General features: G+C 41.1%; 1 protein-coding gene across 1 annotated transcript in view; it reads left to right on the top strand.

Annotated features, from left to right (window-relative positions):
- CALN1 (calneuron 1) overlaps window positions 1-22,627 on the top strand; it is a 121,719-nt gene extending 99,092 nt beyond the window's left edge. The window contains exons 5-6 of the mRNA XM_007431024.1: window positions 21,321-21,474; window positions 22,500-22,627. Coding sequence (XP_007431086.1) covers window positions 21,321-21,474; window positions 22,500-22,627 — 282 coding nt within the window. The remainder of the gene's footprint in view (window positions 1-21,320; window positions 21,475-22,499) is intronic.
- Window positions 22,628-27,172: the final 4,545 nt, after the last annotated feature.

Genomic DNA, 27,172 nt, shown 5'->3' with positions numbered 1-27,172 from the left:
AACAAAAAGAAATTTGGAAAGTCAACAGCCATTTTCAAATCTGATCTCAAAATCTGCCTGAAAATACATTCAAATTATGTGCAAATGTGTGCAAAGAGTGGCCACTGGGAATGAGAGAGATGGTCTGAGGAATCCACAGAGTGGACATCCAGGGTGTTGTGGTGTTCATATAATTGTTACCTTCTTATCCTATATATCTTCCAAAAAACAGAATTAACCTTACCATTATAACAGGATTCACTGTCTTCCTTGGCCATCCTATACCTATGCCATTTTAGTGTAGCTATTGCTTTTAACAAGTAAGCCCCACAATGGAAGGTGATCCATCAGAAGACCCTTTACTATGAGCCTCTCAAAACCTGGAACTGTGTTCTTTCTATTTGTAAGAATGTAGAAGCAATTTGCCCTGGATATTCCTTTTTATACAAACCACGTCGACCTGCCTAAACGTCTTCTGCTGTGACTCAATAGTAGTGACAAAGAATTTACTGGCTTCAGCTGAATTCTCATTGCTCTTCAGATTTCCAAAGACATATGCTTGTAGAAGTTACAAACAGTGGCAAGGCTGCCTACAACAAAAGTATGTTCAAACTAAAAGTTGTTTTTAAAAATTGTTACTAGGGATTTACAAAAGCATGTGCAAAATTGCATATGTTGAGTGTGTCCAAACTTTGTACACTTACAACATTTGTTTTTACTGATTCCTGAAACAGTTGATAAGACAAAAAGAGACAGCCTGTGTAATGTATTTAAGGTGTTCAACGTAAATTTGGGAGACCCAGTTTCAACCTTGGTGCTCACTGGGTGATTCTGGGCTTGTCATCTCTCTCAACCTAGTCTATATCAAAGGCATTGCTATTGTGGGGGTAAAATGAAGGAAGACCCTATATAAAGAAACTTGAGCTTCCAGAAGAAAACCAGGATGATGATGATGATGTCATATGTAACACTGACACAGAACAGATTTACACTGGTCTTGTGACTAGTTCTACTTATACCCTTATACTCTAACTTATATACCCTTATACCTTCTTATATCTAACTTATATCTCAGATTTATACCCAGGCATTGGGCCTTTTGAGGCATCAAGGAGGCTTCAAAAAACTTGGCTGTTCAAAACTTGGCTGAGCTTATTGATTTCTTTGTTAGAGGTACATCTCGCCTTTCCTTGAGGATCTCCAGATGGCTTACATGAGGACCTCCATTTTATCCTCACAGTATCAGCTCTCTGGGGTAGGATGGTCTGAGACAGTGATGGGTCTAAAGTTAACCAACGAACACCCTGGTCTGGGATTTGAGATTGATTCTCCTAAGTTTAAGCTTAACCCCTGGCTTAACTATTAGCTTTCATTAAAGCCAGGGATTAAGCCAGGGATTCCTGCAGAATAGGTGAGGCTGAAAGAGAGTGGTGGTTGAAGAAATCTTACCATACATAGTTTTAATATTCTCAGAGCTGATGTTCATCTATCTTCTGGCTTTACTTGGAAATTGAGAGACTGCATATCCTTCTCACTGATCTTTTCAAGAACGTAAGATCATAAGCAGAGCCCTGCTGACTCAGGTGAAAGGCTACCTTTTTCAGTATTTTGTCCCACAGTGGCCTACTAGATGCATTCAAAACCTCATACATCTGAACAGGAGGGCAATGGCTAAAAGCAGCTATATTTAGGGAGTGACTCTGGAGGTAGAAACTGCAAACAACAACAGCTATTACTGACCTAGTCTTTGATGAATTTATTTTGCATCCTTTTGCCACCATCTAGAGAGACATCAAAGAAAGTCATTCTTTTATTAATTCTGAATCGCCCTACATATAATTTTAACGGATGACCTCAAGTTCTAAGTTTATGTGAGAGAAGCAGGAAAACTGTTGTCTATCCACATTTTCCATAATGTCCATGATTATATATATCTTCTGTCCCCTTTTATCTGCTTTTGCTTTTATTTAAAAAATCAGGAACACTGTAATCTTTCCAATAGGAGAGCTGCTGAAGCCTCTAATCATGTTGACTGCCATTTCTCCACTTTTTCTACCCTGCAGTGTCCTCTACACCATATTCCAGGTGCAGTCATTTCATAAAGCCATTAATATGTTGTCAGTTTTGTTTTCAATTCCTAGTGAATCTTCACACTCAATTTACTTTTTAAAAAATCTGAAGCACACTTTGGGATATTTTCAGTGAGCTGAGTGCCACAACCTTTTCCTGTTTCCACGCTGAGGGCTCTTGTCTACTCAGAGAAGTAGGTAGATATTGGATGGCACACTGGATCTTACTCCAGCCTCAAACAACTATCTCCTGATTCACTCTCCAAGTTTAAACCTTTTCAAGAGACTGGCCCAGATGTCTGAAACTTTGTAGGACCATAGCTCCTTTTGTTGTTGTTGTTCACTCGTTAAGTCATGTCCGACTCTTCGTGACCCCATGAACCATATTGCGCCAGGCCTTCCTGTCCTTCACTGCCTCCCTGAGTTTGCTCAGTTTCATGCTCATTGCTTCAGTGATGCTATCTAACCATCTCATCCTCTGCCGTCCTCTTCTCCTTTGGCCTTCAATCTTTCCCAGAATCAGGGTCTTTTCCAAAGAGATCTCTCTTCGCATTAGGTGACCAAAGTATCTGAGCTTGAGCTTCATTATCAATCCTTCCAATGAGCAATCAGGGTTGATTTCCTTTAAGATTGACATAGCTCCTTACAAGAATACATTTGTACAATTCCCACCCACCCCCAAGAATAAAACTGATTTTATTAGGGGTTGAGTTGTACAAGAACTAAATAGATCAGTTATTTTTAATCTTTCTACTTTAATCTACATATTACAAGATTTCTTAAACCTTCAGAATTATAACTGCTTGCTGGAGACTTCTATAGGCAATAAGCAAGTAGCAAAGCTAGAGTGAGTTTTGACTGCTCCCTGTACAAATCTGTTCAGACTTTCTTTCTTTTTAATTGTAACCACCTCAAAGCTGTTTGTGACCTCAGAATTCTCATCTCCAGTTGTCCCAACCGACAGTTTGAGAAGCTCTAGACTGGTCTTCAGGTGGGATTGGAGGAGAGAACCCAAAGGAAAAAGAAACATTAATTTCCTTCAAGGCTAAATTCCCAAAGGTGTTTCAGGGATTCTGTTCCCCATGAGAGGTGTTGGGCTAGGATAGATACATGCAGGTAGATGAGAGAGAGATTTTGCCCTGCTTTGCAGATCTCTCATCAGTGAGACAATCACACCTTGGAATGTAGTTCATAAAAATTGGTTACTTACGCAGCAGCAAATAATGCTCCTATTTCCATGGTAACCATCTCATTAGTATTCCGGCAATGATTCCAAGGCGGGCAAGTTGCCAAAGCAGAAACATCCTCTGCAGGAAATGATGCGTAGTTCTACAAATTAAAACACCTTTCAGAACTAAACGGCAGTGTGCGCGGAAAAGGCCAGGCAACTCAGCTTGGTGCAGTTGCTATTTTTGGTGTGGTTGCTGGTCTTGGTTGGTTTCTGTCATGACAAGCAATTCTTAGTGTTGGGTGGGGGGGAAGAGGGGGGAACAGCAGGTTGAAAATGGAGAAACAACACAGGTGGGGGACACTTCCACATTGCATGAGGATATGTGTAGTTGGGTCCTCACGCCAGTTTCTGAACATGGAGAGAAGGATGGAGAAGTGATTGGAGTGGCTGCTCCATGCTCTGTGCAAAATTGCCCATTTCTGAATGCCCAACTAGGGTCTTAAACACAATATTGTTTTACAGACTGCTCCTAATTCAAGTGTCTAGCTAGCCATGCCCTCTTCCAAGACGTTCCATTTCAGACATATTCCACCTAACGTTTCCCTGCAGATATGCAGGATTCCTCAGAGGGTGAACATGTGCTGTGCTAAATTATTAAGTTATTTTGGCTCCCCTTTTTTTATAAAAAAAATCCTGCATTTTTACTAACCGGGCATCCCTCAGTATTGCTGATAACCCTTTCCTCGGGCATTGCTTTCTTTGTAGTGCTCTCTCAGCTTGGTTGTTTGCTTGCAAATGTTTCATTACTTGACTAGGTAACAATCAGTGCTAGTATGAGGTTTGCTGCCTGTTTATATACAGTAGCTTGTCCTGCCAGTGTTGGGGAGGGGGTTGGTTCCTTGATTAGGGTATTGTTTTCTGCTAGATTGTTTGTCTGCTGTTAATCCCTGCTTATCTGGGTGATGGCTGCTGGAGGGGATGTGCTCTGGTCTTTTTGTTTCCTTCTTAGCTTTTTTATTGTCTCTTTTGAATGGCGTGTAAATGTGGTTTATCTCTATGTGTCTATTGATGGCTGATTTGTCTGAATGCCAAGCTTCCAGGAATTCCCCAGCATTTTTGGATTTAACTTGGTCTAGGATCCTCACAGTTTCCCAGTTGAAACTATAGCTGAGTGTGTCCATGTATTGTGAGATTAAGGAGTTTTCATCATGTCTTCTGACTGTTAGTTGGACATCCTCTCCAACAATATTCTGTTTTCTTGCATGCCTAGATAGATAGATAAATAGATAGGTGCGTGTGTGCGTGTGTGCGTATTCATGCAGAGCCAGGCTACAAAAAACATGCTTATTCATTGTTTAGAAATCCTCTTGGCTGATTTTTCAGTAGATTGGATCAAGTACTGCTCAGCATGGACTAACAGTCAAAAGTTCTCATTGTTGCCTCTGAAACTACAAGGAAGAAAAGGTCTCATTTAATCATTAACTAAGGACAAGAATCCAGACGGCCACGTGTTTCAACTTTTGAGCTCAAAACATTTTGCCCACTTTTACTCTGTATTTGATTTTACTGTGGAAACTTATTTGATGATGATGAAGATTTGACTAAAAAAAGAAAGGAAAGGATCTGGTTATTGCCAGTTGCGAACTGGTGTGCATGGCCATAGGGAAGTGCCATGGGTGGGAGGAGGACAGCAAGCAGAAATTGTACTGATGCACACAAACTGCCAATGGCACTCCACACCCAAAAGAGTACCTTGTGTTTGCCACAAGCTGCCAGTGCCAACATTCCTCCCTAACTGGCTTGGGGTTGAGCTTGGACCGGCCCCAACCATGCTTTGGTTCTAGAACATGCCCAGCAGATGACTTCCACTTCTGCTCAGTGACCTTCAGTAAGGGAGAGACCTCCATTGTGGTCTGTGGACTCACATACTAGGGTATGTGAGTCCATTATTGAATGGATTCAGCTGCCTCTATCACCCCTAATCTAAGGGAAGAATGAATAGAATTTGGTTTAGTTTAGTTTTGTTTTTGATTAATGCCATTTGCACTTAGTAGGATCATAGCTTTATTCCATCCCATGGAGGTATCTAGAGATGCTTAGATCTCACTTCAACTATTATTATTTTTGAAGCTGGTCTAAATAAGCTGGGGTGCTTATTTAGAAAATATCAGCCCAAGTACACCAAAGCAACTGGTATGACTCACAGATGTATCATCCCACTGTAAAAAAGAAGCAGCTGACTTATTATTTTTTAATGTCATCTGTCATTCCTAGGGGAGGAAAAAAATCTCTGTTAAGCCCAATTGGCAGATGGCTCATGCATGAGCAGTGATTTCTGCAAGTCAACCACCAGGGATTGGAACCACAGTTTCATAGCTAATATTTGGGCACTAGGAACTCTTCTGGTAACCATGGTGATCCTTCTGTATTTTGCTGGGGATGAATGACATTATAATACGGCCACTACATCAAGGCTGAAAAAATCGAGATGACTCCTAGGTGGCAGGAAAGAGTTGAGTTCTCCTGTTACTCAATGCTGCCATCTAGTTGCCACCCAGAGTTTTGCAGCCCAGGTTACAGAAGCCTTACAGAAATGTGGTCTATGGAGGGGAGGCCCAACAGATGATCCACCACAGCCATTCCAGATTCAGGGATGAGAGTCATTCACTGCCTTGACCCACCTTCCTGGTCAGCTATCTAAGATCTGCTTGTTTTCCTCAGCCCTGCCTCCTTGCATATCCTGAGAGTCAGCAGGTGAAAACAAGGTAGACCAGATCAGGAAATCCAACACCACAGGAAGACTCGAAGTATACTTGATTGAGATAGGCCATAACAGTGTTTCTCAACCTTGGCTACTTAAGATGTATGGGCAGGGAAATTCTGGGAGTTGAAGTCCATACATCCTAATGTTACCAAGGTTGAGAAACACAAGGCTATAATAACAGAATCTTGCAAATCTGTGCTTCCCCCATTGACTTTGCTTGTCAGAAGCCCCCTGGGAAGGTCACAGATGGCAATCATGTGACCCCGTGACACTGCAACCATCATAAATACATGCCAGTTGCCAAGCATCCAAATCTTGATCCTGTGACCATGAGGATGCTGTGACAATCGTAAGTGCAAGGACTGGTCGTAAGTCACTTTTTTTCAGTGTAACTTTGAACAGTTGCTAAATAAATTGTCATAAGTTGAGGACTATCTGTATTTGCTTCAAGGCCATCTCCCTAGCTCTCTATACCTTATTCACCAATTCTGTGGAGCCCCTTGGGATTTGAAAGAGCTCCAAGAAATGAAATGGCAGAAGAGATGGGTGGAGCATTAGTGGAGGAAGATAGAAGTGAACATGACTGTCCATGAGTAAGAGCAAATATCTGAGTCTACATTGTGGCCATAAGGGTGGCAAAGCATCATTACTTCTTTGCCCTTATTATGTTGGTGAAATCTGCTTCAGCATCTTTGTTAAGCATGACCTGTTTTCTTTTGGGGAAAGACAGTCAAGAAGATTTTCCCTCTGGTTGTTATGAGATGTTTGTGCACGATTTTGCCAATATAATTGCTCGTATTTGCTTATTCTGGATCCTACTTCAGCAGAATCTGAAGAATAACTTGTAGAGGGCATAGCGAATGGCCTGGAAGGACAGGAGGAAGAGCTACTACCAAGGCAATGGTCAGATAAAAGTGACCTGAGCCCAGGCCAAGAAAGTAACATGAGTAAACATCTCAGACAGGTTCACACAAAGGTAAAGTGAGGGAGGGGGAAGCACATTCAGACTTGCAAGATTCTGTTACTGCAGCTGTTACAATAAAAATAGTCTTGACCCATATGGCACTGGTCTCTTAGTCTGATCTACCTTACAGCATTGACCTAACTGGAGTTACATCTGGCAATATTATCTGGGATTCATTTCAGCCTACCAATTTCAAAGAAGTAACTAAGGTGCTTAGTAGTATAAACTCTGCTTCCTTTGAGCTGGAATCATGCCGTACCTGACTCCTTCAGAAAATTGGCTGGGATGTGATTGGCTGCACCTGGGAGGTAGTCAGCACCCCTTTGGAGATTATGCCAGCCATCTTGAAAGAGGCTGTCCCTGGATCAGACCATTTTGGACAACTATCACCCAGTCATCAACCTTCTCTTTTTAGAAAGTGGTGGGGCTCGCTCTCTCTCCTATTTTTTCAGTATCTGCATGAAATTACTGGGAAAGATCATTCATCACTTTTGGGTGAGGTATCATCAGTATATTGATGATACTCAAATATATATCTCTGCTCCAGGCAGAGATATAGAAGAGTTCTTGACCCTGGTGCTTGGAGGCTTGTGAGAACTTAGTGAGAAGAAACAACCTGAGGCTGAAGCATTCCAAGATGAAGGTGCTGTTTGTCCAAACACCATCCAGTTCTGTCAGTTAGGCTTGTGATTCCAGATAGCATGGCATTTCCCCTGAAGAAGCAGGTCTGTGACTTACGGATTCTTTTAGACTCACAGCCAGAACCACAGCTACTCCTGGAGGCCACAGCTGTGGGTGCCTTTGCCCAACTTCAGTTGGTATGCCAGTTGCAGCCTTTGTGAAGCAGAAGGCCCTGGCAACAGTAACTTGTGCCCTCATTCCCTCAATTATATACTACTGCAGTGCATTCTACAATGGCCTGTCTTCGAAGACTACGCAGAAGCTATAAATCGTATGTTCATCTACATCAGCTAACTGGTTAGCTGGGAAGAGCTACTATAGCAATGTAACAGTGGTTCTGTGGACACTGTATTGGCTCTAAATAGATTTCCAAATACAATTTAGAGTGTCAATTTTGATCTATAAAGCCTTTTATGGTTTGGCTCCTGGATGTCTCACAGATCATCTCCTTCCAATGCAACTGACCCATCCACTCCATTTGTCCTGAGTAGGGATGTTGAGAGTTCCCAATATGGAAGGTTTAAGGAAGGGCAGGTGATCATGTTTTTCAGTCATGGCTCCATTCCTTTGGAACAGCTTTCCCCTGGAAATTCAGATGACATTCTCTGTCATGGTATTCAAGAGGGTGGTTAAGATGGACCTTTTCTACAGAACAATTAGTTTGTAGGAACTGTTTTGGTTGTGAATTTTGGGGTGGGCTACAGTTTTATCAGACTGATCACATTTATGGATTTGTTGTTACTGATATTTTAGCTTTGATATTGTAAACTACCATGAGTCTTTTTAGAGTGTAGCAGTATTTTAAGAATCATCACCATAAATAAATAAGTCAACTGAGCTTAGCCAAGCAATCCCCTCCCCAACACACACACACAAGTGTGAATAGGAAATACAATATCAGTTAGCTGGAAACCTGGAGAAAAATCTATCTATATAGTCGCTAGGAGTTGAAAATGACTTGATGGCACACACATAATCAATCAATCAATCGGCTGGAGATATATTCTCTTATAGCCCCATAGTACTCAAAGATTGCTGTTGAAGAATGTTCTTGGCTGGCAAGTTTATGCTAAGGGCTGTTGTGATTTCAGGAATTTAATCAACTTGAGTGATAAATGCCTAATATTGGATTGCAATTTTTGGTTCAAAAATTAGTCTAAGAAGGCCTTTAGAAGTGGGAAAAATGAGAGGGCCAATGTAAATGGAACAGTAATCAGTATTCTATTCATCCAAAAATGTGAGGACAACACTGTAGAGAGGGGGGTGTTAGTTTCATTGTGTGGTCTTCCCACTTGCCAAATTTTTGTTTGGAGGTTCACAAGTTGCAGAAAGACTAAGTAGCAATGATCTAAGGGATAGTTTGTAAAAATTGATGTTTCTCCCTTTGTGACAACATGAGCAATCTAGAGAGAAACCAATGTTTGGCTGCTTAGAAATTTTAATTCATCACCTCCATATCTCAGTTAGCTAAGAATTTGACCACCAATTAAAATTAAATGCGTTTCGTTCCCAGCTCAAGAGCAGTTTGAGTCACAGGTCACTGAGCTTAACCCTGAAACCATTTTCAGATGTGAAGCCATTTCTCCAAGGGAAATATTTTCAGTACAAAATAAAGATCTCTGGAGGAAGCTGAGTGTTCTCTGAGTGATCCACCCACCCGTAACCAGATGTTACCTTTTCCACCCAATTTTCCTCCTATTCATTTTGCATCTCAGCAACTACTTGCCGTAATTTTGATGACAGGTTTCTTTTTATCCAACATGATCCATGTTTTCAGGAAGTGTGCTGCTGCTCATGGTGATGTCACAGTACCATCCAGCCAATCAGATCTGTCACTATGATGACCTCACAAAGCCCGACAGGAAAACTTCCTTCACTCTGAGTTTAGGGTAATTGTCAAGCTGTTTTTGAAATCCACATACAAAGTCTATGTCCAATTTGTGGCTATGATGTTATTTTCATCTTTTGTGCCAGTTTCGTCCATCTTGACAGACTGCTGGGACAGCGAACTTGCCAGACACTTATTGCAACTAACTCTAAGACTTTTCTTCCCTCACTCCTGGAGAGTGTGTACCTGTGTGGTGTTGGACTTTTGTCCTTTGGACTGAGGGTTTTTGGTGAACCTTGTGATGGGGAGGGGTTGTCGTTCTGGGTTGTTGTTGTTATTTTAGATTTTTTATCCCGCCTTTATTATTTTTATAAATACAGGTAGTCCCCAATTTAAGAACGAGTTCGTTCCCAAGGTCTATCCTTAAGTCGAATTTGTATGTAAGCCAGAACAGTATTATTGTATAATACTGTATAAGTAGTTTTGTGTAATGAACTCGAATCATTGTGTATTTAACTTGAATTTTGCTACAGTAGGCTCTGTTCTTAACTATGGGTCATCCTTAAATTGGGCGTTCTTAACCCAGGGACTACCTGTAACTCAAGGCGGTGAACATACCTGATACTCCTTCCTCCTTCTATTTTCCCCACATCAACAACAACCCTGTGAGGTGAGTTGATTTGAGAGAGAGTGACTGACCCAAGGTCACCCAGCCAGCTTTCATGCCTAAGGCAGGATTAGAACTCACAACCTCCTGCGTTTTAGCCCGGTGCCTTAACCACTAGACCAAACTGTCTCTTGTTGTTACCGTTTCCCTCTGAATGAGAGATGGGTGGTTGAAGAATAAGAGAGGGTGGGGTGGGATGGATTGTGGGGAATGGATACTTGGTGGATGTATTGTTGAGTAAAGGGCATTCCCAAGGCTGGTGCTCTAGTGTGGTCAGTGTGTCGAGGCCCACTGCCTTGGGGGTGGACAAACCTGGATTGCAGGAGTTTGGGGTGGCTGGGTGGAATGATCAGGTAAGGCTATTATGGTGTTGATGGGCAGAGGGAAATATGGAGGGAGACAGAGGGAGGGCCACTGTCAGGGAAGGCAGCCTTGATATTTGATATCAATATCGTCTTCCAGTCCCTTTGCTCTGCCCCAACACCTGGTAAGCAGGGGCTCTGGAGACCTTGGTTTATGGCTGTTGCTTCTTGATGCACCGTCAGCCTCTAACAAAATTGGGCTTATCCACAACTTGATCATGGATGAGAGGCTGACCTTCTTTTCATTACAAAAACTTGGCTGGGCCCAGGGGTTGTTGGGGGGCTTCCCCTCTCTGAGATGTGTCCAGCTGGGTTTCATGTGTGGTGTTAGCCAGAGAACCAGGGTCAGGTTGGTGGTGTGGAAGTTGTTCTCTGAGAAACCTTAGTGGCTTTCAGGGGCTCTGCTCCACAGGTTGCTGGGAATGAGACCTTGTTTGTGAAATTGAGCTGTCGGGATCAGAATGGATTATTGCTTGTATACCAGCCTCCCTGCTGCATTGCAATCTCCCTATCTGAGTTGCTTTAGTTTGTGGCCAGGTTAGCAGTGGAGGGCTCCAAACCTATCCTTCTGGGGGACTTCAGTCTGCCATCACTGGGCATGGATTTGGAGAAGGCTCAGAAGTTCATGGCAACCATGGAGCTGACCCAAGTTGTCTCTGGCCTGGCTCACAGTGGAGGCCACATATTAGACCTGGTTTTCATCTTGGGGCAATGGCCACGTGATCTTGATTTGGGGAATATTGCCATCAATTCCCTTGCCATGGACAGATCATTCGCTGTTGGCTTTGGAGTTCTCTGGGGCTGCACCTCCCTGCAGGAGGCAAGACCTTGGGATTGTTCCTGGGGCTATGGTACATGGTTTGATTGAGGCCTTGGTTGCCGCTTGGAATGAGAGGATGACTTTGGCCTTGGATCTGATTGTGTCTATGTGGCCTCTCTGTGGACGTGGATCCCAGAAGGTCCCCAGGTTTTCAGAGGAGCTCTGGATGATGGAATGACAAAAGCTTGGTGAACACCGGAGGAGGATGTAATATACCCATTTGCTTTCACTGGTCCTCAAATTTTTAGCGAGCTCTGCAGGAGGAAGCATTGCTTAACTCCTTGGCTATTGCTGGCCCAAAGGTTTAGCAAACACTAATGATAAATATATTGCACCACCTCCTCTTCCATAACTGTCCAAAGCTTTGATGGAGGACACTGCTGACCCCCATTGACATTATTCTACAAAGCTATGGAGGAGCTTTGTAGAATACAAATATGGAGGAGGACATGCTGCTTACCTCCTCGTCTATCACCGGCCTGAAGCTTTAGCAAGCACTGATGTTGAATATATTTAAAGTCTCCTCTTTAGCAACTCCCCAAGGCTTTGGTGAGCACTCTCCTCCAATGACCCCACTTCCCAAAGCTTTGGCAAATCCTGCAGGGAGACACACTGTTCAGCAACCTCCAGCAGCCCTCCTATAAATCCCACTTACGTCCTCCGGCACTGCAAACCTTGAGGCTCAGCAAGCATGAGGGAGAACACGTTGTTCATCTTCTCCAGCATTTCTTGCCTCTCTACAGCCCCTTTTAGCTGTGCAGAAAATTCTTCTGCTTTAGGGGGGTGACAGAGAGGACACAGAAGTTCTGAAGCAGTTTCATCACCTTGCCTCCTTGCCTTGACAAAGAACATCACCTTGCTTCTGGCATGAAGCTCTTCAAGGCAGATCCAAGGCAAACCTACAGGCCTAGCAGGTCTCCCTCTTTCTTTTTTCCTTTTCTTATGGACTTTTCATCTTAAGTTCTCAGGGACAGGCAGCCTGAGTTGTACCTCTAACTGGATATTTATGCTGTGTTTTGCAGCATGACAGCATCCTTACTGTTAGAGAGTTCTATAGCAGAGTTTCTCAACCTCAGCAATTTTAAGACGTGGGCACTCCGCTGGCTGGGGAGTTCTGTGAGTTCAAGTCCACACATCTTAAAGTTGTTGAGGTTGAGAAACATTGCTCTATTGCAACTGCAGTGATTAAGAGGAATATAAATGTATTCATTAAATTTATTAAACTAATACTTGCAATTTTACAATGGACTCTTGCTTTTCTTGGTTAATTTCTCTTATCACTTTTTAAAATGGTAACTATTATTTTAATGAATCCATAAATTAATAGGTTAAATTATAAATGATAGATTTTATAAATCTATTCAGATTGATGAAAATACAGGCACGGAACATATATTCCTCAGAATTTAGAATTCCAAATCATGGCACACGTTAATCGTCTCTCATTCCTTCTTTCCTTCTTCTGAAATTATGACCTTAACTCACGGTTGTATATATGTAATGCATATAATTCATCATCAACGTTTCATCCCGTCGCCTATAAACCATCTGGATAAGGGGAAAGATACATTTCACATTCATTGTGATACTATAAAAGTGTCCACTGGAGTGAGATTAATCCATACATTAATCCACACAGCTTTTAAAGTTATGTGACAAAATTCTCCAGTGACCCAGAGAGGCCATATACCCCACATCCATTAATTGATTCAATAAACACCAGCACTGGCACCAGATGCTAAAATGCCACCTTTTCCTAGAGTTTTCTCCTTCATCTGATCTGAATAAATATGCTTTCCCTCTGTCTCCTCCTTCTGTTTTACCAGTCAAGCATGCTGGATTTCTGAAAAAATGAAATCGTGCAATAAGATTTCCCAAGATTTTGTACACACAGTCCCACAAGAAATGCATTTTGCTAGTTTCTCCAAGCACACACACATTTTTACAATTTTCCATTTGAGCTGTGGCAAATTCCATTTGAGAGATGACATTCCTATTTAAAGATAAATTCTTACAGACTTTGCCAGGATAGTCCCAGCCTCTCTTCTAAAATATTGATTGATTATAAGTGAGTGAGTACCATCAAGTCATTGTCAACTCTTAACAACCACATGGGTAGATTTTCTCCATAACAATCTGCCCCTAATCTGATTTTTCCAGTTTTCCAATTGTGCATTCATTGCCACTGTAACTGAGTCCATCCAGCTGGTTGTTCTCTTCTCTTTCCTTTCACCTTTCCCAGCATTAGAGCCTTTTCCAGAGAGCTGGGTCTTTGTATAATGTGTCCAAAGTAGGATAATTTGAGACTGATCATTTGTGTGTTGAGTGAGAACTCTGGGTTGATTTGGTTGATGATCCATGGGTTTGTTTTCTTGGCTGTCCATGGTATTCTCAGGAGTCTTCTCCAACGCAAAGTTCAAAAGTGTCAATACTCTTCCTACCCTGCTTCTTCGAAGTCCAACTTTCACTTCCATAGGGTGTCACAGGGAATACCATGGCTTGCACGATCCTGAACAATGTAGATATAGACACATCACAGCATTTGAATATCTTTTCCAAAGCCTTCATGGCTGCTCTTCCAAGTCCTAGTCTGTGATGTATTTCTTGACTGCTGGTTCCTTTACTGTTGGGGTGCCAATTGCTTCGCATACCCTTTTTTCATGCTTTTGTGTAGGGTGAGGTCAAATCACAAACGAGAAATGGAGAAAGAGAATAATTTCTTTATAAACTATCTCTCTCTTCTCTCACTATTACTTACAGGTGCTTAAATGGCATAAATCTATTCCTGTCCCATCTTAGGAAGTGGAATATTTGATCAACCTTGTCTGGATTCAGATGCTAAGCAGAGTTGGACTAGTTAGTACTTGGATGAGAAATCACCAGGGCTATAGTCTATTCTGAAAAGTCAGGACTAAAAACTCTGAAAAAGCCGGTGGAAAATCAGGTTTAAACTGTTGCCAAGAAATCTTCACATTGTGTTCATTTGGCTCCTAGAGCTGAAGTTAAGGGCATCTTCGCTTTATTCACTTTAAAACTTTTCTAGAATGATCAAGTGACCCTGCCATCTCTCTTTGTTGCGAGATTATTCCAAGGAATTCTGCAAAGAAGAAAGGCTTTCATCTCTGATGGATGTTTCCCAAAAAGTATTCAAGAAAATGATTGAAGATATCCTTGGCAAGAGCAGGAAGCAGAGGGAGTCTAAAAAATTAGTGGGGGCTTTTGGTTCATACCAATATTAATTTATGGCATTTTGTCTCATTCTCTAAGCAAAATTTTCCAGGTCAGTTTAAAAAGATCAGTAATAGGCAAAAAGATTTATATTATCCGAAGAGAAACTGGAGTATATTTAACTTTGAATGAAAAAGCCAAATAATCATAAAGTTCGTAACACTGATAGCTTAAACTGAAACTACCGTATTTTTCCATCAATAAGACGACCCCATGTACAAGACGACCCCCACTTTTCCAACCCAAAATTAAGAAATCAATATTTTAAAGATAGTGCAGACCACATTTTTATTTAGTAATTAGGTAACATTTACCTGATACACTCGGTGGGAGGAGGTCCAAACCGTCTCTCTGCAGCTCTATTTCCAGGCTCTTTTGCATAACTGATTACATTCAATCACAAGTGAAACTGCCGATAGCTTGTCTCTGCAAACAGACTTCCTCCAATTGGTTTATTCAGCATCAGCTGATGTCAGTTACATAAGGCTTGTGATTGGAGGAAGCCTGTTTGCAGAGACAAGCTATTTCACTCGTGATTGGAGGCTAGCAATAGGAGGAAGCCTGTTTGCAGGCACGGTTCTCTCCTCGGCTTACTTCCTTGAATAAGACGCCCTTCAGTTTTTAGTGTAAGGATTTTAGAAAAAAGTATCATCTTACAGTCGGAAAAATATGGTAATAATGATAGAGTATCCACCTTTTTCCCCTCTTTTTTTAAATCCAATACTCTAAGGTATCTGAACAATAAAATGTTAAGAATTTAAGTATATTATATAAATATCATTGTATTGAAATCGCCAGGAGTCAAAAACGACTTGACGGCATATAATCAATCAATCAAGATTGATACTTTTATTTATTTATTTATTTATTTATTTATTTATTTATTTAGTCGTTTGGAGTCAGTGTTGATTCCTGGTGGCTTCTTGGACAAGTCCCTGCAGTTTTCTTGGCAAGATTTTGGAAGTGGTTTGCCATTGCCTGCTTCCTGGGGCTGAGAGTGAGTGGCCAGATTCACCCAGCTGGCTTTGTGCCTAATGCAGAACTAGAACTCAGAGTCTCCTGATTTCTAGCCTGGGGCCTTTAACCACTACAAGCTCTCTTTTTGCTATCTGTAATGGAATGTGAGAGTGACCTTGGAAGATGGGGGGAGGGGGGAAGATGCTGCCTAGGGAATGATCAGATAAAAGAGGGAGGAGCCCACAACTAAGTAACGGGCGGAGAGAGACTTTGGAAAGGACCCCACCTTAACTGATCAGGCAGTAAATAGGAGCGGCGGGAAATTTGTACTTTCAGACTTACAAGATTCTGTTAATGTAGCCTAACAATAAAGTAGAATTAGCTCATTTGGACGTATTTCTTGTCTGGTTTACCTAGGAAGGCTGACACTATCACAATAAAAAGGGAGAAATAAGACCAGTAATTGCCTTTAAGCTTAGAGTCTAAAGCTGCAGGCCCCAACCTTTCTCTTTCTTCTGACAACTGCATCTTCAGTGAAAGCTTTTGAGCACTGCCATATAGGCCAAAGGATTGCAACGTGTCACCTGCAGGCACTGTAACAAATCAGTGTAGCTCTGAAATTGGGCCCACAAGACCTCAATTTTTAAAAAAATATGTAGCTGAATTCTCCCAAGATTGCCAAAAATGCATGAGATTTCAGCAGTTCCCACTCAACAGTTCATGAGATTTTAGGTGAAAACACCAAATGGTAAAATTCGGCAATAACTCAAAATTCTGGTCATCTTCTCCTTCTCCTTCTCCTTCTCCTTCTCCTTCTCCTTCTCCTTCTCCTTCTCCTTCTCCTTCTCCTTCTCCTTCTCCTTCTCCTTCTCCTTCTCCTTCTCCTTCTCCTTCTCCTCCTCCTCCTCCTCCTTCTTCTTCTTCTTGCATCAGGGACCATGTGTAGCCCCCTTATAGATCACTGGTGATCCACGGAGCCATTTGGAAGCCACTGAGTTAAATATATATATATGGCACAAAAGGAAGGTGAGATGGAAAGGAGAAAAAAATAAAGCTAGAACAGCTTCTTTTTCTTAGAGTTCTAATAATGACTAGGTGAGATTAAAACAATTTCGGTATTCTGTTGGAATAGCAAGTATTCAACCCAAAAGTAGTTCATCTCAGAGCAATGATTATGGGAAAATTCTGTTTCTCTTTTGTCCTTCTGCTCCGCAGCCTGTGGGAATAGCTGCTGGTAATGAGACCTGAGGACATCATGGCCCAATCTCACTCTTTTAAGAGCCTGAATAGGAGGAACTCAGAGACACAGTGTTAAACTGTATGTGTAATTTGGTCTTTAAAATCAGTTGAGGAAGTGTAAGGGAGTGATCTATTCAGTGGTGTTTATTCTGCAGCTAGGATAAAGGAATAGGCACCTGGTAGAAGCCACAGTGATGTCATCTCACAAATTATGCAAATTATGTAAAGACACCCTTAAATTAAGCGAGACTTCTGGGGACTACATCTGTACACTTCTGGGGGTTACATCTATATACTTTCCTTGGCAGTATTGCAGAAATGGCTTGCTATTATCTCTTCCAGATTGTGTTTCCAACTTAAGTAAGTCTGTCCTACAGCTCTGAAATATCTAGGTGGTCTCCCATCCAAATCCTAACTGGAGCTGACATTACTTAGCTTCTGAGACCAGGCAATGTCTCTTATAAGTCAAGCTCAACTTCCATGTTGTTTTCTTGACAACAATATAGAAGCAACATCATTGTCTTCTTCTGGGATCTTTCCAGTATAGATAACTGTCCTGGATTTCCCTGGAATATAACCAGGACCAACTATGCTTAGCTAAAGGTAACTTGCCACTTGCTGAAGCATAGCCAGCTACCACAGAAAAAGCCACTTCTAATCTTCTTCCACCAACCACTCATTCAGCAACCATTTGAAGTTATGATGGCACTGAAGAGGGAGACTTACGACTCGTCCTCAAAGTTGCAGCCATCGCAGTATTCCCACAGTCACATGATCGCAATTTGGGTGCTTGGCAACCAGCGTGCATTTACAACAGTCGCAGTGTCCTGCAGTCACATGATCATCATTTACGACTTTCCCTGCCAGCTTCTGACAACAAAGTCAATGGGGAAGCCAGCAAGAAGTCACAAGTCAGGGTCATGTGATGTCACACTTAATGGCCCATGGTGATTCACTTAACAACTGCAGACAGAACTGACAAACTGACATCAGTGACGTTTCACTTGATGACTACGTTGTTTAGCAATGGAGTTGCTGGCCCCAATTGTAGTTAGTAAGTGAGGAATAGTTGTATTTTATCTCATAAAGTGGGGACATAACTGAAGGCTAGCCGATGTGACATCATCAAACCGGTTCTGGCCATAGCCACCATATACCTTATATGTGAAAGGAAGAGCACTCAAGCACAGCTTCTGACCTTCCAGATATTTCCAAACAACAGCTTCCATCATTTCCGACTATTTCCATCCTTCATCCAGAAGATTGATTCCCTATTTCTGTTTTAAAAGATGCCTTTTGCACAATGTAGAGTTCTAAGTAATAAATGCAAGGGTTTTTTTCTGTTAGTTTCCTTTCTGTGACCCACTGACGCCTATGCCACTATGCAAAAATCTTAAAAAAAAAAAAAAAAGATTTGGTGCTAGAAACTTGGCTTGATTGCCTCTTCACCATCACCCACCCAACCAGCAGCTTTGCAATTCACCTGCACAGTCACTACTAAAAATAACAACTAATCAATTGCAAAAGTTTGATCCATCCTCATCCTTGGTTGGCAGTGATGCCCATCTGACTGGCTGGTTTACCAAGTCATAAGCTGAGTGATTCATAAGCTGTGCATTTCTTTTCTCTCGCATCTGGAGTTACTATAAAAAGCCAGTGTCATTTGTGACAACCACAGTTCATGAGCTGTTTTCTAAAAACCTGTGTTTGGCTACCTCTTGTGGAGGACAGAAGAACAGCCTTCTCAGTTCTTCTGTCAAATTCGCTCTTGGAAATGTGTAACCCGCACCTACTGGTTTTAGAGTTCAGGATCTGATGCTTGACATAGCTTGAATTTGTGCTATATTGTGCTTTATGTCACTTAATTTTGAGCAGTTGTTGTGTTATTGTTGTTTATCATCATCACCACTACCCTCCCAGATAATTTGGGATCTTTGTTCCATGTTGAACTACTTAATCTAATACCTAGTTCACAGCAAGATACAGAACCCATGGAGAACTCACAATCAGGCATTATGAATTCTCAATGGAATTGCTCAATTCCCTGACCTCTTCAACTGCTGTCACTGAAAATGTATAATAAAATGAGAAAGAGTTTTATAGATTAAATAAGGGGTGATAACAGAACATTTAAATAGTGATTATGGTGGTATAAAACAATAAACAGTTAATGGATCTGTGAGGAAAGTGAAGGGCAGGTTTATGTTTTTGTATATGTTTATATTGTTTTTTATGTTTATTTTATGTGTAGAATTTTAATAAGTGTGTGTGTGTGTGTGTGTGTGTAAACTTTATTAAATACAGAGTATTCAAGGTGGAGTCTGACCAAATGAGAACTTTTTCTGTTAATCTTCTCATCCTTTACAAGAAAATAGATGTAGCTCAAGGTTGACCTGTGGAGTCCTGGGTGCTCTCTGAGCTTGGTTGTTTGCTTGCAGACATTTCATCACCTGACTAGGTAACATCATCATTGCTAGTGAGTGTGGGGTTTGCTCCCCATTTACATATAGTAGCTTGCCCTGCCAGTGTTGGTGGGGTTGTGGTTTTCTCCTTGGTAGTTCCTTGCTTAGGATATTGTTTTCTGCTAGATTGTTTGCCTGTTGTTAATCTGGGTGTGGGCTGCTGGAGAGGATGTGTTCTGGTCTTTTTGTTTCCTTCTTAGCTTTAAGCAGGGATTAACATCAGACGAACAATCAAGCAGAAAACAATACCCTAATCAAGGTACTACCAAGGAAACAAATAACCAAGCAAACAAACAATCAAGTAGAAAACAACACCCTAATCAAGGAACTACCAAGGAGAAAACCACACCCCCCACCAACACTGGCAGTGCAAGCCACTGTATATAAACCAGGGGCAAACATCACACTCACTAGCACTGATGATGTTACCTAGACAGGTAATGAAACATCTACAAGCAAACAACCAAGCTCAGAGAGTACCAAGGACTCCACAATCTTTTCATTCTTGTTTGATAGTCCTAGTTTACTATAAAGAGATTTTAAATTTGCTTCATAGGTATTTTATGGTAAGTATATATTGCCATAATATACATTAAGGCCATTAACACGTATTATAGATATAAACATTACTGTATTCTTTTTTTATGTCTATGTTATACTTTATGATAGTTAAATATTCAAATAAATAAACTGAACTATAAGATAAGCAAGATGAGAAATAGAAAATATTAACACTTATTCCCCCTGCAAAAAAAAAAAAAAAGTTTGGATAGGTTACTGACCTTGCTATCCCTCCTCTGAAACTGATACAATTCATCTGGGCCAGATACTTTAGCCAAGCATTAAGACTTGGTCTTTAGGAGGAAAATGTCAGGCCTAGCCCAAGGAACTCCTGGAGACCATGCAGGTTCAATCAGCAAGGTTTATTAGCTAGTGCTTGTTTACAGAAATCTTCTCGGACTGCTGGCTAGTTCCCAGGAACAGGAATTCACTATCTCCTGGAATGTTAGGGATGCGTCAGCTTTCGCCTCTTATCTCCAGCGCGTTGCTCTGGAGACGAGATCACATTCTTTACCCCCCTTCCAGTCCCATGCCATTCCATCACAGAAAAATAAGAATCATCAACCATAGAACTAAAGAAGCATTTTTTAGTCTGCGCCAAAAATTATCGTTCAGTTTAGTCATTTCCAATAAAATATGAAAAATAAAGAATATTTTGGTGAAATGCTTGGGATTTCACGGGATGATATTCTTGACTTTACCTTAGTTACAAAATGTTAATGAGCATGTTAAGTTTCATATACAGTATTTTCTTGTACAATCCTCTCTCAAATGTCTGCTGTCTCCATAGCTTCTTACTCTTCCATTAAAACCTAAGAATAAAAAAAGGAGGGAATCCCTCATGCAGAGGTTTCTCAGAAATAAATGATAAAGCAGAACTTCTCTATGGAGCTTTCCTGGATATAGATGAGTGCTCCACATTGAGGCACAGATATGCAATAAAAATATTATGCAAAGCACTGAAGGCCAGAAAGTTGGCCCAGAGGGTCTCACCTGAGACAAAAAAAGAAGAAGAAGAAGGCGGCTTTGTGGCTCCCTAACTGTTCCTGTCTGTGTCCTCTCACTATTCAATCAACCTCCATTTAGACATGACTGTGGCAGGTTCTTCAGAATGACACTTCATGACATAACCAAAAAATTTGTGTCCCTGCGTAGATTTCATAGCAACATCACTACATCTCACCCTGAGGAGGTCAGGCTCCAAATGGTCACCCAGCTAACCTTCATATAGTCGTGATCATGACAGGTTCTTTAGAGTGATGCCTTAGAGGAAAATCAAGCAATCGTTTCCTTGTGCAGATTTCACAGACGCCCTGAGGAGATCCCAAGAGCTGCAAACTTTTGGCATAATGAAACTCGATAATTAGATTTGGGAGGGGAAGCAGGTCCCATTTCTATGCCTAACCCAGGCTTCATTTTGCTCTGAAGAACTCTGAAAACAAAGAAGAGGCCACTTCTCCATGGGTGTATATCTCTTATGAAATTGGAGGACAGATTTGGGCAATGGGCAAGGACATTTAATAGTGCTTTAGTGCAAACTCCAACTAAACTCTCATTTTTTTCCCCAGTTTGACATGCAACGGATAACATTGGAGGAGCTGAAACACATCCTCTATCATGCGTTCCAGGACCACTTAACAATGAAGGACATTGAAAATATTATCATCAATGAGGAGGAGAGTTTAAATGAGAACTCTGGTAATTGTCAAACGGAATTTGAAGGTGGGTTTCTGTCATACATATTGCACATAAAATGATTTGACCGTCTTCTTCCTCATAGCATGTTACATAAGTGAGTTTCACGTAGTAGCAGACTATACTCCTATATGGAGTAAGTTCTGTTGAATATAGTACAGCCTAGCTGTGCCGTTTAATGAAATGAAACAGCCATCAAAGGCCATGGCTCTGATTACTCTCTCCCTTTTATGGTTCTTTTGCCTTTAAAACAAACTTGGAATGAATAACCTCTTAGATAAAGCAGTTTTCCCAACTGAAGTATCCCCCAGCAATATCCTGGATAGACTGGAAGATTCTGGAAGCTGAAGTCCACATATCTGGATGAAGTCCAAATTCAGGAAAGACTTGCAATATAGATTTTTCTATGTAAGATAAAACACATGGCAATCCTATTTCATAAAAATCTCTAATCATAGCTTTAAATCATCATCACCATCATCATCATCCCTGTTACTCAAGCACCAATGTTGCAAATCATAGTTGGGCTCATACATCACATTAGCGACAATGCCTATGGCTTAGTGTGTTGAGTGAACCCCTCTATTGCGGTTCACAAACAGTGATTCATGGCCAAATAGATTGTTTCACCTCAGCCAGATGTGGTTTATTTAACAAATCACGTAAATCATGGCTTTGCACAATGTGTGGTCCTAGTGGTTGAGAAAATTGTCAGGCTCTACTGCCATCATGTGGCCTGGCACTTCTTTTCTTCTGACTTTCCATTTGAGAGTGTTTTTAAAAGATCATCTGGATGACATTGAGTTCTTCGTGCTCTCTGAACTTAGTTGTTTTCCTGTAGAATTATCAGTTGCACCAATGACCCGGTGCACCAAGAACCCAATAATTCAGCTCTGAGCTGCATCTATTTTCCCCAACGGCAGTCACATGGAAGATGTTGCATTTGAGCCCCCTCTTGTAGGCCAGAAGAAGTTGTTCAGAAAGGGGCTGCTTTTTAAACAGAAAGAATTTCTTTTAACCTTCTTAACTCTTACTTCTCTTTTTCATTTTAGTGCATTCTCAGAAACAGAACCGACAGACCTGCGTACGGAAGAGCTTAATATGCGCTTTTGCTATGGCCTTTATTATCAGCGTCATGTTGATTGCAGCCAATCAAATCCTCCGAAGTGGCATGGAGTAGCCATAACACTGTGAAACAAGTGATCCACGCATGCGCATGCCGCCCGGTGAACTTTCTCCCTGGTCAACTTTCAAATAAACGGGCAAAGGAGAGAGCACGTGAGCGAGAGCGAGAGAGAAGAGGGACGGGTCAGCAAGGAATCTTTATCCGGCAGCGAATTTGTAAATCAACTACATCCTCTTGGCAGGGACATAAAAGGGCTGTCTTAATGCTTTAATGGTTTTTTGTTTCCTAATGCAATAAAAAAAAGAAAACCATAAGAGCCCTGAATTATATTTTTGACGTGGTAGCAGTAGATGAGAACAAGGATGCCTCGATCAAGTCTAGCACTGGTTGCGTGGTTGGGTCTCCTACCGGCCAGGACACTTTCACGCATCTATTGTTAAGTGTCCAACGTTTTAGGGAACGGATGTCTACATAACCACAGCGAGTTCAAGACCATAATTTCTACAATTTCATCTGACTTCAGGGTTTTGGATCCAAGTCTTTAGCGCTGAAGAAACCAGTGGAAGGTCTGTGTCTGGAGACACAGTTATCAAGGATGCTGCTTCAGAGAAGTTTTGTTCATCTATTAAACATAAGACTATGGTCCAGTGTTGTTTTTTTTTTTTTTTTGTAATCTACGTTTCACTCATCCACTTCCTGCTTTTCCATCAGCACTTTTATGTAAGGAAAAAGAAGTATGCTGGGCATTTCACAAGGCCAATGCAGAGTCTTCCTACCATGTTTTTCAACAATGCTGTAAAAAGTTATTGGGCACCTTGATCCAATGTATAAATAGCTTCGTATTTAATATACAGTCTCTATTGATCTTATTCAAATCTGTCTTATACAAACATTTCCAAACAGAATTGATATTTCCTCCCAGCTTAATAGCTTAGCATATTTTGCTACAAGGATCCTAGAGGTAAATGATATATGTATATGATTGTGGTGGAAATGTTTAAAATGGATCAGTGAAGTGCTACTTGTACTGATGCCTGATATGAGATTGATACTGCTTTAGGATGGACATCTCAGTTGAGTTTTTCCAATGAGGGCATGGGTCGGTCCACCACCATAGACCATAATAGCCTTAACTGCAAACATGATGATAGCTCAGTGAACCCATTGCCTGGAACAGCTTGGTGACATGTGGGATGGGGAGGAAATTGTTCTAGAAACTGGTGCCAGAGTTTATCTTCCATACCTTTCATGTCCCCCAGACCTTGTGGGTGTGATTGTAACTCATGTCACTTTCCTCTGAGCTCCCTCAAATTTAGTGTGTTGTCTTAACACATTAAACCAAGTCAGTTGCAAATTAAGCAGATGTACTTGCACAATGGTTTAGTGTGACCTCAGTTTATATCCAGGGGTGGTGCTGGGGATAATGTAATATGCAGACTCAGCCTGTTTGACTAATTTATGGTTCAGTATATTGTGCAAATTTTCAATAAGTCTGTGAAATAAGCTGTGTGAACACAGTTCTCGGATAGCCACAGGAGTGCAGGTATTACTTTTCCCACCTAGCATTTTCCTTAACATTCCCAGCACATGTATGTTATGGGGTGCATGCACACATGCATAAATTCCAATGAATTCTATTGAAGGAATTCACTCTATGAATTGGAAGGGACCTCATAAGTCATCCAATCTGACCCCTTGCTCAGAGCAACAAGCCACTAAATCATCTACACTAAGCTACCACATTCCCATTTGAAATCTTCAGCAGGGAGTAGTCCATCACTGGTCTTAGCAGACCATTCCTGCACTAAGCAGGTCTTACTGTGGGTGTGTATGTGTGTGGTCTGTGTGCATATAAAGTCAAGCTCAGTTTCTGGTGAGTTCATGTATATATATATCCATGTAGTTTTCTTGGCAACAATGCAGAAGTGGGTTGCTATTGCCTTCTGCGTACACACACACACACATATGCATATATATAAAATGTTGTACTTACTTTCAGATTAACTACGAACAAATGCCACCCTACTCAGAATGCCCTTCAGGCAGTCACATCATCAAAATCGCTCTATGTATTATTTTTATTTATTATGTTTTTTAAACATGCAAAGAAATTTAAGACATTTCTACCCTTAAAACAACAACCTGAAAGTAGCTTTAAAAAACTGAGAACATTTGTAGAGGTGGTTGCAACAGCCAAAATAGTAGTCACAAAGGTGAACAACTAAAGCACGTTACAACCCAGCTGAAAATCCCTGGGCTTGGGGGGGGGGGGTTGCCTAGCAACTAAAACCCCACAAACAGGGGCCAACATTAGCGCACTCAAAAAGCCACCTCTGTTGTTTCAGAGCAATTTGGCTCAGCAGAAAAGCATGAATTAACTGATGGCCAGTCAAACATGCAAATTTGGCATCCAACTTGGAGTTCTTGGATCATGTCCTTGGCCCAGCAACTGCTAGCATCCTTTTTGTTTGGATGATCACATGGCAACTCCTTAGTATGTGGGTCAGGTGTAGGGAAGGCGAGAATGGAGTAAATTGGCTCCATTTCCTTGCTAGTTTGGAGGCAATATTGATAATCCAGTGGTTTATGCTGGTAAAGTTTTCATTTAGAACCCCCATGGAAACATTTGCTAGACTATTTAGCTAAGAGGAATTGGTCCTCCTTTTGTAAATATACAGAAGCAGGCTGTGTGTTGTAAAAAATGCTGAATGTGCCTCCAGAAAAGTGGGGTTCTCTGGAGACAGCCTTACTTCTTTCCCCTCCTTAAACTTGTATTTCTTCCATGGTTGTATTATATTTAGATCAGACAATGTTATCCGGAGAAGGAAGAATCCTACTTTGGTGATGACACACACATCTGGGAAAAAATGCTGTCTGAAAGTCTGCAAAGCTTCTCCGTTAGCAGGAAGAAGTTAGAAAGGCATAACATATCTGGTCTTCAATAGTCCAGATGATCACTGAGTTAGCAGCATAGACCTCTTGGTTGCTATTTTATGGAGCTCTGGACTGTAGCAGCCCAGGCATGGTATGACAAAGTTTGATCAGGGTCTGCTGTTAGGCCATTTTTTACAGGTCAGGGAAGGACAGCAAGACATCAAGTTTGTCTGTTTGTTTTTCTGCCAGATCAGTTTGTGAAAAAGAATGCAAGGGGAAGTTCAGAAGTAAACACGATTTGCAATCAGAGTTTTGCAATAAAGTTTTGAGATGGGTTCTGGTCCAGATCACAAATTCCTGGGCTGAGCATATCCTCCTATGTACCTGAATTTGTGATGGATATCCATATTCATAAGCCACTATTTTGCTTATTGGATCCCAAAAGCTTCTTTTCAGTGCACCAAAGAAATATAAATTATTCAGTTAGCTAAGGTAATGAACTGTTGCTATATAGGGCAGTTTTGTTATTCCTATCTAATATTTCCATTCAAATAAAAAAGGACACACTCTTACAGTGTTATTATCATGAAGCTGACTCCCAACATGGGGGTCTGCAAAAACATGGAACAATATACTGGCCTACTTACAGGTAACAGTTCACTACTACTGTCTGAGGAATCAGGAATCCTAGTAAATATCATTGTCAGTCTACCTGGTCACTCAAAGGTTCAGGAAATTATATTTCCCAGAAGCCCTGGAAATTCTAATGCTGTTGTATTAAATGTTAGCATGTCAAGGAAAGAGGCACTTTTCAGAAGGGAGTTTGACCTGAAAAAGTACATTGGAGGAAGCAGAGTGCCTCATTTGTAATCAAAGGTTTCCAACAAGACAAAGTCATATTTAAGGACAAGTAATTATAACTTTTGTTATCACTCCTAATAAGTAGCATTGTTATATCATGTTCAGAAACGTTGCCCAAATTTTTCATGTACAAAGTGGTGAACAGGAACATCAGAAGAGGGAGAGCAAAGGAAAGAGAGACAGAAGAGCTGGAACACAATAGAAGCCAATTTTAAAAAGGTGGCATGGCCCAGAGAGGTGCTATAAGGAAGTTGATTGAGCTTCTCCTCAATTAGATCTTTGCTTGACACCCACAACTTCTTTCACAGCAATAAAGATGTTTCCAAAGTGTTTAGGTTATGTGGTGCATTTTACAGAAATGTACTGAACAAGCTGAAGTTGTTGGTCATAATATTAGTCATAGTATTTGGTGGCATTTATCGATCAGCTTTCTGCCAAGGTTTCCAGGTGTCTACAGTTTGAACTACTAACACAAATTCCCTGTTTTGGGATAGTGCTGGACTGTTCTGGAAACTCAAGATAAGTGTTCACTTCTGGGTTTAGTTCTGTTACTGATCCCCTCAGGGCAAGTAAAGAGCTACTATGTTTAGCTTAGAGGTGAGGTGATAGACGATTTCAAAGATCTGAGGAATTGATTCCCTAAGTGATGGACTAACCTTCCCTGAAGATATTGAAATAAAGACTGTCAATGATGTCTACAGGGGGTGTTGAAAAAAAAAGATGGCAGTTGCAGTACAGGTAGTCCTTGCTTAACAATAGTAATTGGGACTGGAATTTCCATCGCTAAACAATCTGGTCATAAAGCGTGATGTCATATGACACACCGCTTAGTGACAGCAGTTCTGGTAGTCCCAATTGCTGTCA

This window comes from Python bivittatus, unplaced genomic scaffold (assembly GCF_059951505.1).
Source record: "Python bivittatus isolate LINGU-HERP-01145 unplaced genomic scaffold, Pbiv_v1 ctg000690_np1212, whole genome shotgun sequence".
In the NCBI taxonomy this organism is placed as follows: Eukaryota; Metazoa; Chordata; class Lepidosauria; order Squamata; family Pythonidae; genus Python; species Python bivittatus.
The sequence above is the reverse complement of the archived record's forward strand: the minus strand, read 5'-3'. Positions and strand labels throughout refer to the sequence as shown.